Raw genomic sequence first — 17,627 nt, 5'->3', positions numbered from 1 at the left:
CCACCTATCCCCGGTATGGGGGAGGTGAGGCATTAGATTGACAAGTGTATTATGCATACAGGGAACGATTTAGGCGTGAATACCACTGGGACAAACATCGTTTGTTTGATTATTGGAATACAGTCAGTGACGAGGCTTCAGCACCCATGCATGCACGGTGCTATCAGGAGTGCATGAATATCTATAAGTCCTGCTAGTACGTACATTTTGAAAAGGAAACTTACTGTTCTATCTATGATTTTAATGACATCACTTTATATGCAACATGAAATAGAAATAATTATACAAACAAAGAATAATTGAATCTATAATTGTATAGCTGGTATGTATGTATACATGTGATAATTTAGTCATCCTCGTATTCAGAGCTTGAGACCACGCCCCCTTCTGAGTCCGTCTCCTCGATAAGCCCCTCCTCCTCTTCGTCATCCTCCAAGTCTTTCCATTGGTCAGTGCCGCTCACTACCACCGCAGCCTCAACCACCACCTGTACAAAAGAGGGGGGAGGGGATTTAATCACTGTAGTAGAAAACACTTTACCATTTCTACCCTAAACCACAATGCGTATACATGGTAACGATTGTAATGTGCCAATGCAATTTTTGTGAACTAAACTAGCTGACTGATGCTTGTACATGTACAGAAGCATTATCAAGTTATATTTTGTGCTGTGCTGGTAGGAGAACACACACTGTTCATTACATATATGTAATGTATATATACAGTGCATCCAGCTTAGAGAGTAGATTACCACAAATTTGTGAGTAGCTGTACTTAAATGTAAATATCTTTCGATTGGAACATTTCTAAGAAATTGTGATGATACCAATGTGTAGGTGAATGACCAAGCTACAGCATACTCAAAAATGTTTCCATGGAAACATAAGGTGGTGGGTTTGTGGTGATTAATAGAACAACAACGAATTGTTATAGTGGGTAAGTGCCGAGAGGCATTAGCACAAGGGAACTTGCTCATTTACCCAGTTTTAAAAACTTCAGATGTCACAAAGTCAATGCAGCTGTCATGCTACATCCCCCTACTTTGCATGAGGGGTCGCCTAAAATCGAATACTTAGTGTACACCCCGGCTGAGTGTGCTGTGTAATAGATCTAGCAATAAGTGGACACTCATAAGTATATACATTGTACACTCCGATAGCAAATAGATCTACTCCACGTACCTGTCCCTGATTGATAAGACCGTGTTTTGCTGCAAGTGTGTGAGCTTCAAGTGTGCGCTGTGATTGTGGTAGCAGCAGCTGTACCACCCAGGTGTCAGTGTAATTATTGTTTTATTGTCTAAGCACGTTGACTAGGTAGCTCTATAGTAAAATACTAGTATAACCTGTTTGATTGTCTGGTTTGATGTCTGGTTTGATGTCTGGGTATCACATGTCAGGTGTTCATTTGTCTATAAAGTCACAATTGTTTTTATTATTTTTGTCCTGAAGATTCGCATTTAGCGATGAAAAGCTTAGACAATAAAACAATAATTATTTGAAAGTGACTCTATATAGCCTTAGCCAGCTCACAGTTATTTACCGAAAGCACGAATACTTTGTTGCAGACAGTATTTTAAATGCAACGAAAGTGAGTGTATCTTTCCACTAGTATTATACTATAATTATGACCCCCCCCCATAAATGTATGTATTTTAGACAGTATTACACAGTATTATAATTATCCCTCCCCTGCCGTTCCACAGGTTTAGAGAGTGGTTACGTTGAAGTGAGTGTGCCCAAGAGACTGGGAGTGTCCGAGTTACAAGCCATCTCCCTGCCCTTCAGCTGTGCCCTCTGGGGGATCACCAGACACACTGTAAGTATACATACTGGGTATACAATTTAATAAGGGTGGTAGTGATAAAGGTTGGAGTACAAAATACACGTGTTTCTGAGTCTTGATCTAGACTACACTATGATTATTTGTTTGTCTCAGCTATACAACTAACCATAGCTATAATTATGTCCGTAGCTGGTGGCCTTTTGCTCCAAGATGAGGTCCAAAATGAAGGCTTTGCTCCTCCAAACTTTGTAGGTGTATTAGTACATGCTCTGAGAGTGCAGGTTTTGGGTACTTTAAGGGTTTCTTCATACCTAACTTAGCGTTAGCAGCACTATTGTACAGACTGATCATGACACAGCAGCTTTTCTGTAATTTAATTAATCTTGAGAACCATTCATGATTGCAAGTAGGATATCTACAGTCCACTTTGACTGGACGAGATGTTGCAAGGTGTATATATGCAAGTCACAGCTCTGCATGTTTTCACACTTCTGAATAATGTATAAACATCGCTTGCAATGCAGTACTGGCCTTGTTTATTCTTGGTGACCTAGCTTAGTAGCTTTGTCACCTCCACCTCCACTGAGGCATCAGCACCCGCGGTGCTTTCATTCTCATAAATCATTCATCAATCCTTGACTTCAGCTCATTTTCTATTAATAATGCAATTCGTTCATGTCAACAATTGCAAAATGAATGCAAACATTAATTTATTACCTCTTCTATAACCGACTCTAATAATTTTTGAGCATGCAAAGCAGGCATTAGCACAGCGCAGCTTGCAATATTCACAGTTAGATGAGTTTTTTTTAAGAGGAGTTTTTGTATAATTAAGCCATACACTGCTGATTTTGGGAAAATAGAATCGATCACTGTTTCAATTTCTTGATGGGGTCCAATTTTTTAAGCAATCACAGTTAGTGTAGTGTAGTCTATTATATAAGTCACTGCATGATGGATTTGGGGAAATGTATAGTATTATAGTAATGTACAAACTAGTTTATCAAACACATGCACGTACAACCCCAATTCATAACGTTTATTTTTCAAAAATTAATACAATCACTACACATGTTTCTGAGTTTTACTCAATACTCTAGCTGTCTCAACAAAACAAATTGGATCTATCTTGATGAAATCTTTAGCTGCAGAATTATAGCACTCCATAATTGGTGAAAACTTTGGTGGCTGACCAACAGCCGCAGCCACACACAAGAGGAGGGATAATCCAACAACCAGTTTCATCTTGTTTGTATTGTAGTAACTTCTTGATGGGGGTCCAATGTATATAATTATAAGCATTACAGGCAGTCTCTTATATAAGCCACTGCTGATTTTGGGAAATGTATAATTATAGCATGATTGATAGTAAACTTGAAACTAATAATTGTTATTAGTTTATTCAACACACTCCCAATTCACTTTTCTGTTACAAATGCTAAAAATATACAATCACTACTGTTTCTGAGTTTCTGATCTACACTATGATTACTGTTTGTCTCAGTTCTCTAACTGAACAACTAACTCGCTATATTGTCTGTAGCTGCCCTTTTATCTATAAGAGACATAATGAGGTCCAATATAATATAGGGAAGGTTTTGCTCCTCCAAACTGTGTAGGTGTATTGGTATACATGCTTTGAGAGTGTAGGTTTTGGGTACTTTAAATACCAATTCCTTCGCTCCCCTTAGCGGTAGCACTGTTGTACACGCTGATACAGCAGCTTAACTGTGGGATTTTATCTTGTACCGATCGATGTTTACTTTTCTCTTTATTGTAGGAGGCAAGCACAATAAGCAAGTCATTGTTTGAGTAAGTCAACTGTTGTTATTCGCATGAATACCTAATCCATACACCCGATATACATGCATATACATGTACATGCAGTCGCCTTGGTCTAGTGTTATCATGTGACCCCACCCCTTGTTACGAGGACAGCCTCTCTGCTACCATCACCAGACACACACTCGACACAGCTATGGGATACTCTACCCTACCACTCTTATCACCCGACATCATCACCGAGCTGGTTTTCAGGGCGACCACGATAGAGCCAATATTAGAGGAGAGTGCAGAGTCCCTTCTCGAGAGTTTCTATGTTGGCAGTCGGAGAGTTCGAGGGTCAGATATGCCCAACACAGCACTGGATACTATGTGAGATGATTGCATGTGGTTGCTATATATTGTATGACCCTTTCACTCGCTTGAATTTAAGCAGAAATGCTATTCTAAATTTACCTTAAGTGTGCAGACTGGTGTACAGGTTGACTATGCATTTCAAGTGAGGTGAAAAGGGGATTATCTTTTGTTGCTCTCACTGTGTACAGGAAGGCTATGGCACTGTCCCATGCTAAGCTGAGACTTAGAAAAACGGTAAGCTACCTATACATAATAGTTATAGGCTGAGTCCAAGGTCTCTATGGGGTTTTAAGACCCGAAGGCCCGAGGCTGTAGCATCTCGAGCGTAGCGAGGGTGCTACTAAGGGCCTATAGCTAAGGGTCTCAAAACTCCATAGTGACGTTGGACGAGGCCTATAACTGATTTAGAATAGTGCTAAGCAAGCTAAGCTATTATTAACACAAAGAAGACTCTGTTTTCTACAAACCTCAAGCAACATTAAAGCTTTGCTCTGGCTAGTCTACATAAAAAAAACTCACACTGAAGGCAATTTGTCATGTTTCCGTCTCTTGCATAGCAAAAATGGTTAGAAACTTGCTATTCTACTTAGTAGTTAGCTCTGCACTAGAGCACTAGCTATTGGTAGCTGCAAGAGTGAGATTAAAGCTACAAAGCGGCACTGCAGAACACAAAGACTTTTAAAAATTAGTTTTTAATGATGCACTGCATCATCGTTACTATGACTTCAACATAAACTGTTCATGTGTGTACTTGTATAAAATAGATGTTGCGAAGCATTCCATGTATGATTGTATGTATCATGTAAAAAGTTAAATGCATGTAGTGAACATATAATGGACCTCCATAGAAGACCTCTGAATGACTGAGAGGTCTCTATAGCCCCGTTTACACAAGGCCTTTAATCCGGGTTGGAATCCGGATTAAACCTAACCGCGTTCGTGTAAACAGCCCTTATCCGGGTTCTAATCCGGATTAGCCAACCCACCTTTGGAGGTGGTTCAGATTGTGTCAGAAGCGGTTTAGCTATGAGTAAGCACAAAGGGCTAATTCTGAGGTGTTGTACATGTTCGTGGGTGTTTCTAGAGTAAGCCTGTAGCTTCCTATCAGTCCAATGTTTGCGCAAATGAAATTAGTGGTCATTTTACTATGCCCACTACTCAGAAAAATCTGACCCGGATTCAATCCGGATTCGACCCGGATTAGGTGTTGTTGTAAACGGGGCTTATGAGAAATAAAGGACCTCCAAGTAACCAATTGCAATCAGATTGCACCATTTGTGACAAGCATTTTCTAAAGTTATAATAGAGTAAATTACGATTTCCCCATGTACAGGCTACACAAGACGATGCTCTGTTGGCTGTACTGTTTTATGAGGAGTGCTTGGTGGGTCGTTTCGGTGAGACTTTATACGCTGTATTGTAGATCAGTTGAATACATGGCATTTAAGTTATGGCTTAAACAGGGGGGGGGGTAGTGGGTGTTGTTTCAACAGCCAATGTTAGTATGATATTGATGCAATTTCAAAATATTTAAGAAATACGTACCTTTCAACGTACCTTTCAAATGATGTGTTTAAAGGTGGAGTCCTTTTTCGGCCTAGGACCATGGGCTATAGATCTGTTAGGCCAAAATTGTTGATTTCATCTCCCAGATGTGAATTTTGATGACACCATTATTTAGCTTTTTAAGAAAATCAATGAACGGAATTCAAGTTATGGCAGTTGAAAGAGTCTCCAAGTCATTGTATCAAAAAGTCCATATGAATGTTAGATACTCGTTACAAGAACATGGTCATTTCTATATAGTATAGTATATAGCTCTCTAGTTTGAGCTCTGTAGAGAAGGGTACGCTGTATTGATTATTGATGCAGGTTACTCCGTGTTGAACGTGAGCCCCTCCCCTCACCTGATGGACTCTGGGGACAGTGGCTCCATTGGGGCAGAGGTGAACACTGTAGTACTCATTAACATCTATAGCCATTATATAGTCTATGGAACTCTTCTTCGATTGTATATAATTATATGGGGAGATAACTCCAACTATATAGTGTTAGCAAACAAGTATAGAGCCCAAGCCAAGAAGTTATTGACTATTGTTTTTTCCATGACAGTTTGCTGGCTTCGTGCGTGGACTACTGAAGAGAGTTGTGAAGTTTTGCAAGTGCTCTAATCCAACCGCCCTGCTAAGAGAAGAATGACTTTATCTAACACTCATTAATTTTCAATCATAGTACCATGTCAATCCATCTACACAATCATGTAGTTAATTGCATTGATCATCATCATCAGCTAATTATGTTTTTATTGATGCGCTTTTGAGTACTGCATCTCTGAGTGCCCATATAATTATAACTGAAGCCAATTTTATTTTGTATGTATTTTGTAGCTCTATATATGAAAGGCCTATTTGTCACTTGGCATGCAATTTTAAAAGCAAAAAAACAAATAGAATTCTAGCAGAAATAACGCTACTCTAATTGACCTCAAGAGTCGTATGTATATATAGAAAGAGCATGCATGCATGCAGCACTATACACTACCTCAAGTTGTGCATGTATGCGGCTGAAAGAGTCGCAATCCCTATAGCTGAATCATTGATTATAAACAAAGTCCGGGGTGTAAATCCATTTTTATACTTTGTGTATACTTCGATTTTTGATCATCAACTTTTTCTTCAACATGTTCTTTAAAATTAGGCAATGAATCATGCACATATCTATAATTATCTTGAATTTGGACACTCTAAATCATATAAATGGTTCTTTATGTAAAATACGCGTATAAAGTCTGTAAAATGTTTAGTCCAATCTTATACTGGAACAGATGAAGTGTCATCCTCCGACTGAAGCACATTATATCTTAGTCGATTTCCCTGTTCATTCTTCTTCTTTCTCCACAGGTATACCGCAATGCATGTGACCACTATACACACTAGGACAAGCAGTCCGACCAGCCCCATTGAAGTACCAATAGCAATAGCAACTAAAGAATTCGGTGATACTGTTTTGGTACCATTACAGTACGATCCCCTGTATACAAGTGTATTATTTGGGCAAGTAGTGACACATTCCAGCGTAGATACAATACGAAAATCTTTACACACATCACACGCATTGGGACCGTCTCCATAGCAACCTCTAGCACATGCTTTGTCACACACCTGAGGAATATTTGCTACAGCTTGAGGTGTACTGGACGTGCCATAAATTGCAAGCTCCATATCAGACACGCTAACATAACCACTGGAAGACTTGAAAGTAACAGTCATTGTCCAGGTTCCAACCGGATTCTCCCCCCAATAGTGAACAGACATGAAGGGCCAAAGGTGGTAAGCATATCCTTCATCGTCAGAATTGACAAAATCATAATTTCTGTATGGAAGAAGAGTTGAAGTTGTTCCCTGTGGTGAAGTGAGTTCAATCATGATGTCCCCCCTGCGAGGATGAGGGTCTTGTAACCAGCGTTTCACCGAAGCTTCATCTATGGCTTCATACTTAATAAACCTATAATAGTCCGTGATTATGTATCTTTGTACATATTCTATTCTTAATGAAGCCGTCAAAACCACGTGCTCCAGGAAGTGAACGCTTGAGTTCGTGTTCGATACTGTAAATTGCATCGTAAGAGGTTGTCCAAAGCGAGCACTTCTAAATGTGAAAGTGCATAAAACAGTGAGTATAATTATATTGCTTGCGGCACACTTATCAGCGTACAAAACCGGTATACTATATATAGGTATGTATAGGCTTACCCAGAGGTTTGGTGGCTTGTCAAGGTCTGGGAAATCTGTGGAAGAACAGTAATCCAATTTCTGGCTCGAGTTACAAATGCCTCAGCGTCAATAGCTCCAAAGCCAAACTTGTGACTGATTTTACGCCCTGCTCCATTCACTGTCCATTCCCCATCAGTGAGAGGGTCAGTGTTGCATGTGTAAACTAGCAAGTACTGCACATCTCTCCACGTCAGTTCATGGCTACGTATACAAAATCACATGCATTTGAAGCCACTAGAGCATGATAAATATAGCATGCATGTGTTTCAAACTACAAACCAATTATCGGCCGCATTTTCTATCTGAAAGGTTAATTTTCCCATGCATGCATGCATAGAAAGGAGTAGTAAGGTAACACACTTTGCCTGCAGTGCCAGAGTGATGACTCCTGATACTAGAGGTGCAGAAGCACTAGTGCCAGTAAAGTCGTCTGTACATTCCCCATTCAGAGTCGTCGTGTACTGCATAATTGTATGGTACAGTTATGCACTTATATAGTCTATAATATCATTATTACTCACAATTTGGTCGAAAGGGTCATAAGAGCCATCGTCTGAGAATGTTCTTGAGTTGAATGAATAAGTGACGGCCATCTTTCCAGCACACTGTTCATCGTAGCTTGCTTGACCAGCGGTTTGATCTGCTGATCCCACTGCAATAGTGTAGATGCTGGATGAGTAGCCATCAGCAGCACAAGAATCATAGTTCCATCCACCATTTCCAGCAGCCCACACGAAAATGGAGCCCTTCCCATCACGACCCTAGACAGAGTCAGACACTGTATACACATTTCGTGCATGTGTGAGTGCTAAATAAATTACCTTTTTGACTGCATTTTTTAATGCATTTTCAAGCAGTATTCCTGGTTTTTCTACAATGAAACCCTCGTCACTTGGTCCCCAACTGTTGCTGTAAACTTGGATATAGTTGTTTTTATAGCCAAGAGAACTTGCTTCAATGGAGTCTGTCACGCTAGCAAGGTCAACCTTGAGACCTGTGTATACGAGAGAGAGAGAGAGAGAGAGAGAGAGAGAGAGAGAGAGAGAGAGAGAGAGAGAGAGAGAGAGAGAGAGAGAGAGAGAGAGAGAGAGAGAGGTAGAGGTGCATGCATAGACTATATATTATTGTCTTATTCAATCAGCATGACTTCTATGGGAGGCCGGGGTTGCTCATTGAAAGTGCATGTGGCCTGCCCAAGTGGATCAATGTCAGGATTTACAAGTTTATGTTGACTGAAGTGCAATCCCTAAATTACCGGGTTATAGCGTGGCAGCCTCGAGTCAAAGCCACGTGTGCATCTAGGCCAACATGCAGGTTCAAGCTTCTGAGCTTCTTAGCTTTGCTCGCTTTTAATCGAAATCTGCCAAATTTAAATGCGTTGTGTTGAGGCTATCCATGGTATAAGCACAGTGCTATCACATTCAGGTGAGTAGAATACAAAGAACGAAAGACAGACAAACTTACCAACTACTAATTATACTGTATTTAAACGTAAAACAAAAATAAAAACAAAAACTTTCAGTAACCTTAATTCATATGCATGTCTATACACTGTATGTAGTCAAACTCAGGGACAGTTGTATGATTATAATAATTATATCAATTTTAAGAATGGGTATAATACTTACAGCCAAGATTAGAGTTATAGGCCACCCCCACTCCACACTGATTGTTATCTTTTGCCATGGCAATCTCTCCTCCACAGCTGGTTCCATGTCTGTCTGGCTCGTCACCATAGTATTTGGTAGGAGTGGGGTCATTATCGCCTTGTGCAAAGTCCCAACTAGCATTGGAATCCTGAAAACAAAAATTATGTGTATACACGTTTTTTCAGTATGCTTTCATATTATTAGAATGGCCAAATAAACACCACCTGATTTAAGGCTTGCCAAATGAATGTGTATTTTACTGAATAGCAACCATATATAGTCTTAAAAACCACAATATTCCCACGCGGCATTTCTCTGGCAGTGTAGTGTTGTTGAAGAAAACTTACGTAGTTCGGGGAAATATCAGGGTGTGTTATCTCCAATCCTGCATGTGTGAGAGAACTTAATTAATATCACTAGCTGGCAATGAGACTACTACAGCACAAACATGACAGTATTCTGGCACTGTTGTGAGAGCTCCTATTATTGGGAACTTTTTGTAATTATAGCAAGAGTATAGATAAGACTACTCTTGGTGTAAGTAATATCTAATAATTATAAATGTTCCTGGAATTAATCTGCAATCCAACCTATACATACGTGCAAAATACCTACTAGATAATAAAATTACCCGAAATTAAGTATAATGGCCTTAGGAACGCTGAACTATACGCAAGCTAAACAGAACCTCAGAATAGTTATGCAGACTGCTTTGTAGTAGATAATGCAGGACCTTGTACAATGTAGTAGAAATGATTAAGGCCCTTGACCACAATCTACTACCAGGCCAATATTAATAAACTCTTATAGACGCACTAGTTGATGATCATGAGACTAGGGAACTACATGGGAACAGTGTCTAATTATAGCCATGCATGTATAATGACATCATACAGAAGAAATTTTATTGCACTCAAGAATCAGTCGTGCGCCTGGTATACTTCTTAATACATAAGTGGATCAAAATCGTATATCATGCATAGCCACATTTTGGGTTGTTAGAGCCTATATAATACTATCCCCAGATGCTTCCAACCCACCATCATCCATGATAGACACGACCACACCACTCCCAGTGATTCCTTGCAGCCAGACAGGCTCCACGTTAAGGTCCAGCCCCTTTCTACCGCTAGTTTGACCACGGTTGACCTGGGAGTGTTATATAGGAATGTATGGGCTTGACCACCTAGGTGTATTAGGATAATCCCCCGAAGCCCTTAAGTATACACACCCAACTCTCTGTATACTGTAGCGCGGAATTTTCACTGTTTCGTGGGTTAGCAATCCTACACGAAAATTAAGTCCACGAAAATTTTCTTAATTAAAATTATCTGCTATAACGGCGTACAAAGATTGAAGGCGTGGTTCTGGTAAGCAGTCATCCCCACGAACACATTGTGCAACGAAATGCATTTAGAGGCCATTCCACGAAACATAAGTGCTTCGAAAATTTCGCGCTATACGAGATTTGGAATGTATGGGGTTGACCTCCTATGGGACTATTAGAATAATCCCCCGAAGCCCTTAAGTATACACACCCCAATCTTTGTAGAATAATAAGGTCTATATATATATGGACAATAATTATGTACAATTAAGCAATTAAGAGTACTATATTATCGGCATAATTAAACTAATCAGTCTGCTCACTGCATGTATTGAGTGTGTGCATGTGCATACATGTGTATATATGCTAACATCTCACCAAAGACCATTGTTTGGTGAAATTTGGATCGCTTGGATAACTGTAGTCTTTCTTGAATCTTTTTCTTGCTATTTGCTGCTGTACAGAGCCCACCTAAATCAAGGAAGACAAAATAATGAATACATGAGTGACTTGAACATTAGTTTATATAGTTGTTGTTTTTTTTACGTTTGGCTCATTCGAAAGTGCTTGTGAAATGTGATTTTTCTGACCAGTACCAGTCAAGTGTAGATTTCCCCTTTGATCAGTTTCAGGTAACTTGAATGCGAAGTAGTCATCAAGGTTGCCTACCTGCAGTGTAAAGAGAACAGGAACACTTTAAAGGTATCTGGTGCACCTTTTTGGATACAATGTAGCTAGACAGCTGGAAAGTGAGGTTAACCATTTAATAAACACTGTGCGAAAACAAGGGAGTTCAATGGAGTAACATAAATATATGACTTGTAGCTTACATGCAGAATATTCATTCCTGCATGCATGTAACACAACAATTATCTTTTAATAGACACACTGTGCGAACAATGGAGTAACATGACTTGTAGCTTAGCAATGCATGGTACAGAATATTTATTCATGCATGTAATCAGTATATGTAACAACACATGCCACTCAGTATTACAAGAATGCAAAAAACTAATTATTCGGCACAAAGGATACGTTAAAGTTGTCTGTTCCACCTGTAACTGCTCAACGGTTGCATGCACCAAAAACTAACAGCTTCTTTCTAGCCACGTTCTCTTATTTTGATTTGTGGATTTGCTAACTAATTATTATAAGCTTTGTTCTCCATAATAGTTATGACTATTTTCACTTAGTGTAAAGGCTGTTGCAGTCTCTTCAGAACCGTTCATAGCATCATCTGCTCGCACAAGTTTCTATTCAAGTTGTGAGTTAGCCTTGCACTAAAGCGTTGCCTGTATCATTTGTTAGCTACGAGAGTCAGAAAAGAGCTGCAAGCTGTGCTGCCAGAAGCTGCAGCAGCCATTGCGACCTTTAACCTTTTGCAGACGCATCCCTTTTTCTGCGCATGCGCATTCAAGCCCAGGCCCCTTTTTAACATTCCGTCCTTTTTATGCTTCTATATGTATTCACTGAGTAGTGGGGTGGGGCTGTTTCTTTGCAGCAGTAAGTGGGGCGGGGCTGTTTTGCAGCACCAGAAGTGGAGTGGGGCTGTTTTGCAGATTTCAGTTGGAACTCCAACAATTTTGTGTCAAGCCATTCGTCGGTCATGCCAATCTTATACACTGCAGATACTGGCGTCTAGAAGAGAGAAGAGATGGAGCTGTGTCTAGAGTTGTCTCTGTCTTTTTTTTGTGCTGTTTATATTGTGTTACTAGGACAGTATTATGTTGCTATGCCCTCGGGATATAAACTAGTTATAACACGTGCACTCGGGCTGCATGGCATATATTGCACTCAGCCCTCGGGGCTGGCGCCCTCGTGCTTCAGTACAATATATTCCATACATCCCTCGTGCCCGTGTTATAACTATAACATAACATTGTAACATTCTATACCTTTTTAGCGAAGCAAACATGCCGAGAGGCATTAGAACAAGGGAACTTGCTCATTTACCCAGTTTTAAAAACTTCAGATGTCACAAAGTCAATGCAGCTGTCATGCTACATCCCCCTACTTTGCATGAGGGGTCGCCTAAAATCGAATACTTAAAGTACACCCCGGCTGAGTGTGCTGTGTAAAAGATCTAGCAATAAGTGGACACTCATAAGTGCACATACATTGTACACTCCGATAGCAAATAGATCTACTCCACGTACCTGTCCCTGATTGATAAGACCGTGCTTTGTCGCGAGTGTGTGAGCTTCAAGTGTGAGCTGTGATTGTGGTAGCAGCAGCTGTACCACCCAGGTGTCAGTGTATTGCTCAGTGGGAACAGACTGGTCAAACAGTGGTGTCCTGCTCCTGGTTGATGTTGATGTGACTGAAACTATAGCAGCCCATGTCAGCACATGTTTCATTCTTTGCAGAAAATCAAACGGCATGCCTGGGGTTGTTCAGATCATTCACACTCGTAGCTACTCATTTGCAGCAGAACTGTACTGGGCCCAGGTGATGAATTCCTTAACATTCTTTCAGACAACTGCACAGGGAACTTTTAGAAGCCGTGAATGTACTCTAAATTGACCTTTCTGAGGAGGTCCGACAGGCGCGGTGCAGCTCAAGCAATTAGCCTCTGATCTCAGAGTCTCAGCAAACATATGACATGGGCGGTGCGTGGGCGGATAATTACTGAGCTGCACCGCGCCTGTACGTAGACTACCTCCTCTGAGTATAGTTTATAGTATGGTGTACCATGATGTGCTCTGACACTGAGGAATATCCATTGAAACTCTCAGGATACTCCAGGGTACAATCCATGCACGTACCCTGCTAGGGTGCGTACATTGGCTGTAGTCATGCAGGGTTAGCTTTTTTATAGATCACTACTGTGACACTAGGATCACATTGTGAAGATTATTCTTCAGTATCCAATCAAAACTACCGGACCACATTGGAACTGGGTTGTGTGAAGTTGTAGATGTGGTTTGTTAAGTGCAAGCACACCCACACAAAATGTGTGCATGGCAGGATCAAAGAGTGTTTACTACTACTACTCAGTTGTAAATGGGTTGGATAACAGCAATACTTGTTGCCCAGTGAGTGGGCAGATCAAAGCAATCCAGTGCTCAGTATATGGCATGATGCATGCATCACAACCCATGGTACAACTATTACTTGTACAGTTATACGTTGTTATACATGCAGTATGATTTATTTATGTGCATTTCAAGTGAGAGGAAAGTTTTAATAATCCCTTTTCTTGATCTCTCTGTGTATACTACAGGAAGGCTATGGCACTGTCCCATGCTAAGCTGAGACTTAGTAAGCTACCTATACAGTACGTACTGTTATATTACATGTAGATATGATTTTCCCCATGTGCAGGCTATACAAGACGATGCTCTGTTGGCTGTACTGTTTTATGAGGAGTGCTTGGTGGGCCGTTTCAGTGAGACTTTATACGCTGTATTGTAGATCAGTTGAATACAGAATACATGCATGGGATTTAAGTTATGGTTTAAACATGCAGGAGGGTGTAGTTTTAACAGCCATAACTTTAGTATTAAAATATTTCAAAATCTTAAAATACTTACCTTTCATGATACGTGTTTAAATCCAAAATTTGGTGGGGGTTATAATTAATTTTGTCATTTTTCGGCCTTGGACCATGGGCTATAAGATCTAGATCTATCAGGCCAATATTAGTAATCCCAAATGTGAACTTTGTTTGACACCATTTAAAAGGTCTCTTTATTAAGTTATGGCAACTGAAAGAGTCCCCGAACCATTGATTACAAGCGTCAGGAGTGCATTCCTGAAAACGTCCATGCATAATTATAAATGTTGATATACTCATTACAAAAAAATGGTCATTTCTATAGTATAATTATATATAAAGCTCTCTAGTTTGAGCTCTGTGGAAGGAAGGGTATATTACGCTATTTTGATACAGGTTACTCTGTGTTGAACGTGAGCCCCTTCCCTCACCTGATGGACTCCGGGGACAGTGGCTTCATTGGGGCAGAGGTGTGTATATACTCATAATCTAGAAAGCATTATAGAACTGTGGTCGGCTTGTATAATTGCATAAAGACTCCAACTATATTATAGTGTTAGCAAACCGGTAAAACCCATGCAAGCCAAGAATTATATTTATTTCCATGATGGTTTGCTGGCTTCATGCGTGGACTACTGAAGAGAGTTGTGGAGTTATGCAAGTGCTCTAACCCAACCGCCCTGCTCAGAGAAGAATAATTATCTTGTGACTTATTATCTACGTGTAACACTCTATTTTCATAGATCAAATCAATCACAATTATACCTGTATACCATACATGCTGTCAGTCCAATTATAAGTTGATCAGCTAGATTTTTTATTTTCGTTTTTATTGATGCGTTTTTGAGTACTGCGTGTCATCTCAATCGATTTTTGATATAACTGGAGCCAATTTTATTGTATGACTGTATATTTTGTAGCTCTTTAAAAGCCTATTAATTTTGTCCTGGCATGCAATTTTAAAAGCAAAAACCAAAAAGCAGAAATAACGCTACTCTAATTGACCTCAAGTGTATATAGAATTAAACCAAAGAGCATCTCAATCAAGTTGAGTACATGACTGAAAGACTGAGTCCCTGGTTATAAACGAATGGGGGAGGAGTTTAGTTCCATTTTTATACTTTGTGTCACTTTAATAAATTATATACTTTTGACCATTAATTTTTCTTCAAGGAATGCTTTGAATTTGGACACTCTAATCTAAATCATAAAAATGGAAGCTAGGTTTATAGTTCTGCGTAGAGTCTGTACATTTTATAGTCCTATTGTACAGGAAAAGATGAAGTGTCATCCACCGACTGAAGCACGGGATATCTTAGTCGAATTCATCGTTCATTCTTTTTCTTTCTCCACTTGTATACCACAATGCATGTGACCACTATACACACAATTAGGGCAAGCAGTCCAAGCAGTCTCATTGAAGTGCCAATAGCTTGATTCCGATGCTGTTATGTCGTCACCCATTGAAGCAGTACCAATAGCATTAGTAACTATAGAACTTGATTCCGATGCTGTTATGTCATCACCTGTTGACCAATAGCATTAGTAACTACAGAATCTGTTTTGGTATACCATTGCAGTACGATCCCCTGTATACAAACATATTAAGTAGTGACACATTCCAGCGTAGATACAATACGAAATCTTTGCACACATCACACGCATTGGGACCATCTCCATAGCAACCTCTAGCACATGCTTTGTCACACCTGAGGAATATTTGCTACAGCTTGAGGTGTACTGCATGGACGTGAGTGCAAGGTCCACATTAAACACACTAATATAACTACTGGAAGACTTGAACGTAACAGTCATTGTCCAGGTTCCGACCGGATTCTCCCCCCAATAGTGAACAGACATGAAGGGCCAAAGGTGGTAAGCATATCCTTCATCGTCAGAATTGACAAAATCATAATTTCTGTATGAAAGAAGAGTTGAAGTTGTTCCCTGTGGTAAAATGAGCTCAATCATGATGTCCCCCCTGCGAAGGTGAGGGTCTTGTAACCAGCGTTTCACTGAAGCTCCATCTGTGGCTTCATACCTAATGAACCTATAATAGTCCGTGATTGTGTATCTTCGTACATATTCTATTTTTAATGAAGCCGTCAAAACCACATGCTCCAGGAACTGAATGCCTGAGGTCGTGTTCGATGCTATAAATTGCATTGTAAGAGGTTGTCCAAAGCGAGCACTACTTCTAAATGTGAAAATGAATAAAATAGTATTGCTTTATTGCTGCACACTTATCAGCCCACAAAAATCGGGTACGTATAGGCTTACCCGTAGGTTTGGCGGCTTGTCAAGGTCTGGGAAATCTGTGGAGGATCCAATTTCTGGCAATGGACCCCTTGTCACCTGGTCCCAAACTGCTGCTGTGTATTAAACTTGGATACAGTTGTTTTTATAGCTATATTATACACATTGTAAAAAATGAAGTGCGCGGCAAAACTGTTTGGATCGGTAAATAGCAAGCTTTAAGCCCTTGAAGTACGGAACATAAATTCTCAGAAGTCAACAGATAAGATCCGGGAGCCCTAACATTGACAGGCTTACTCTACGTACCTTGAAGAGAAAGAGAAAGACTGTTGCTGAGAAAGACTGTTGCTGAGAAACACTGCTGAGAGACTGAGAGACTGAGAGACTGAGAGATTGAGAGATTGAGAGATTAACTGAGAGATTGAGATTGCTGAGCTGAGAGACCTGAGAGACTGCTGAGACTGCTGAGAAACCTGAGAGACTAAGAGATTGCTGAAAGAGACCTGAAAGAGACTGCTGAGAAACTGAGAGACTGAAAGCTGCTGCTGAGAGACTGAGACTGAGTGGGAGAGGTTATCTTCTTATTTTTTATTATTTATTTTTTGTTTTGTTTTTATTTTTTCTGTTGGCCTATTCAAAAGAATAGTAGCCCCAATTTACTTTATCTTTTGGCCTACTCCAAAGAGTAGAAGCTATACAATTGAACAATTAGACCAAAGCTTCATTGATGGTAACTGACCAAAGGTTCGAGAGAGAACAGAGTACAAGGACATAATATTTGACGCACTCAAACTCAACCAAAATGCCTTGCTGCTGTCGTTGCAATCGAACCGGTAAATGCAGGAACTGCTAATGCGCCAAACTGGAAAGATCGTGTACCAATTGTCTCCCCCTTCGTCTGGGAAAGTGCGAAAATTCTGACCCACCTGACCCACCCGACCCACCAGACCATGAAAATCCACCTCCTCAACCACCTTCCCCCAACGGCTCCAGAATCGAGGATAGTGAAGATGATTCCCAAGATGACTCAAGTAACCTGCCAAGCAACTCTCTCCCATTCGAGCCTACCACACTCCCCAACTACGACCCAATGGCTGAACCACAGTTCATCTGGGGGGAGATTGACCCTGAGTCCTTCACCCAGCAACTAAACAAGACTTACTCAGAAGTGGTACACTGGAAGAGAAACATATTCTCTGTTC

At 40.2% G+C, this 17,627-nt stretch overlaps 2 protein-coding genes across 2 annotated transcripts; one reads left to right on the top strand and one right to left on the bottom strand.

The window, feature by feature from the left end:
• Nucleotides 1-1,392: 1,392 nt before the first annotated feature.
• On the top strand, nt 1,393-5,347 carry LOC135349834 (minichromosome maintenance domain-containing protein 2-like). The gene is made up of 6 exons (XM_064548444.1): nt 1,393-1,399; nt 1,706-1,818; nt 3,566-3,597; nt 3,673-3,939; nt 4,113-4,158; nt 5,258-5,347. The coding sequence occupies exons 1-6, from the start codon at nt 1,393-1,395 to the stop codon at nt 5,345-5,347; spliced, it is 555 nt and encodes a 184-aa protein (XP_064404514.1).
• Nucleotides 5,348-6,589: 1,242 nt separating this feature from the next.
• LOC135349483 (proprotein convertase subtilisin/kexin type 4-like) lies at nt 6,590-13,145 on the bottom strand. The gene is made up of 11 exons (XM_064548005.1): nt 12,830-13,145; nt 11,220-11,342; nt 11,052-11,144; nt 10,387-10,495; nt 9,694-9,731; nt 9,326-9,494; nt 8,519-8,691; nt 8,219-8,458; nt 8,058-8,158; nt 7,677-7,898; nt 6,590-7,572 (listed from the first exon to the last, which is right to left on the bottom strand). Exons 1-11 carry the CDS (start codon nt 13,052-13,054, stop codon nt 6,735-6,737), a joined length of 2,331 nt encoding a protein of 776 aa, XP_064404075.1. The 5' UTR covers nt 13,055-13,145; the 3' UTR covers nt 6,590-6,734.
• Between the last annotated feature and the right edge of the window lie 4,482 nt (nt 13,146-17,627).

This window comes from Halichondria panicea, chromosome 16 (genome assembly GCF_963675165.1).
Source record: "Halichondria panicea chromosome 16, odHalPani1.1, whole genome shotgun sequence".
NCBI lineage: Eukaryota > Metazoa > Porifera > Demospongiae > Suberitida > Halichondriidae > Halichondria > Halichondria panicea.
The sequence above is the reverse complement of the archived record's forward strand: the minus strand, read 5'-3'. Positions and strand labels throughout refer to the sequence as shown.

Coding starts and splice junctions, on each gene's coding strand:
- LOC135349483 (XM_064548005.1), bottom strand. CDS start 13,054: ATGCCGTTTGATTTTCTGCAAAGAATGAAACATGTGCTGACATGGGCT. Junction 8,692..9,325: donor CTATAACTCTAATCTTGGCT/GTAAGTATTATA, acceptor TCGTATACACAG/GTCTCAAGGTTGACCTTGCT. Junction 7,573..7,676: donor ACAAGCCACCAAACCTCTGG/GTAAGCCTATAC, acceptor TTTCACATTTAG/AAGTGCTCGCTTTGGACAAC.
- LOC135349834 (XM_064548444.1), top strand. Junction 3,598..3,672: donor ATAAGCAAGTCATTGTTTGA/GTAAGTCAACTG, acceptor ATGTACATGCAG/TCGCCTTGGTCTAGTGTTAT. Junction 4,159..5,257: donor AGCTGAGACTTAGAAAAACG/GTAAGCTACCTA, acceptor CCCCATGTACAG/GCTACACAAGACGATGCTCT.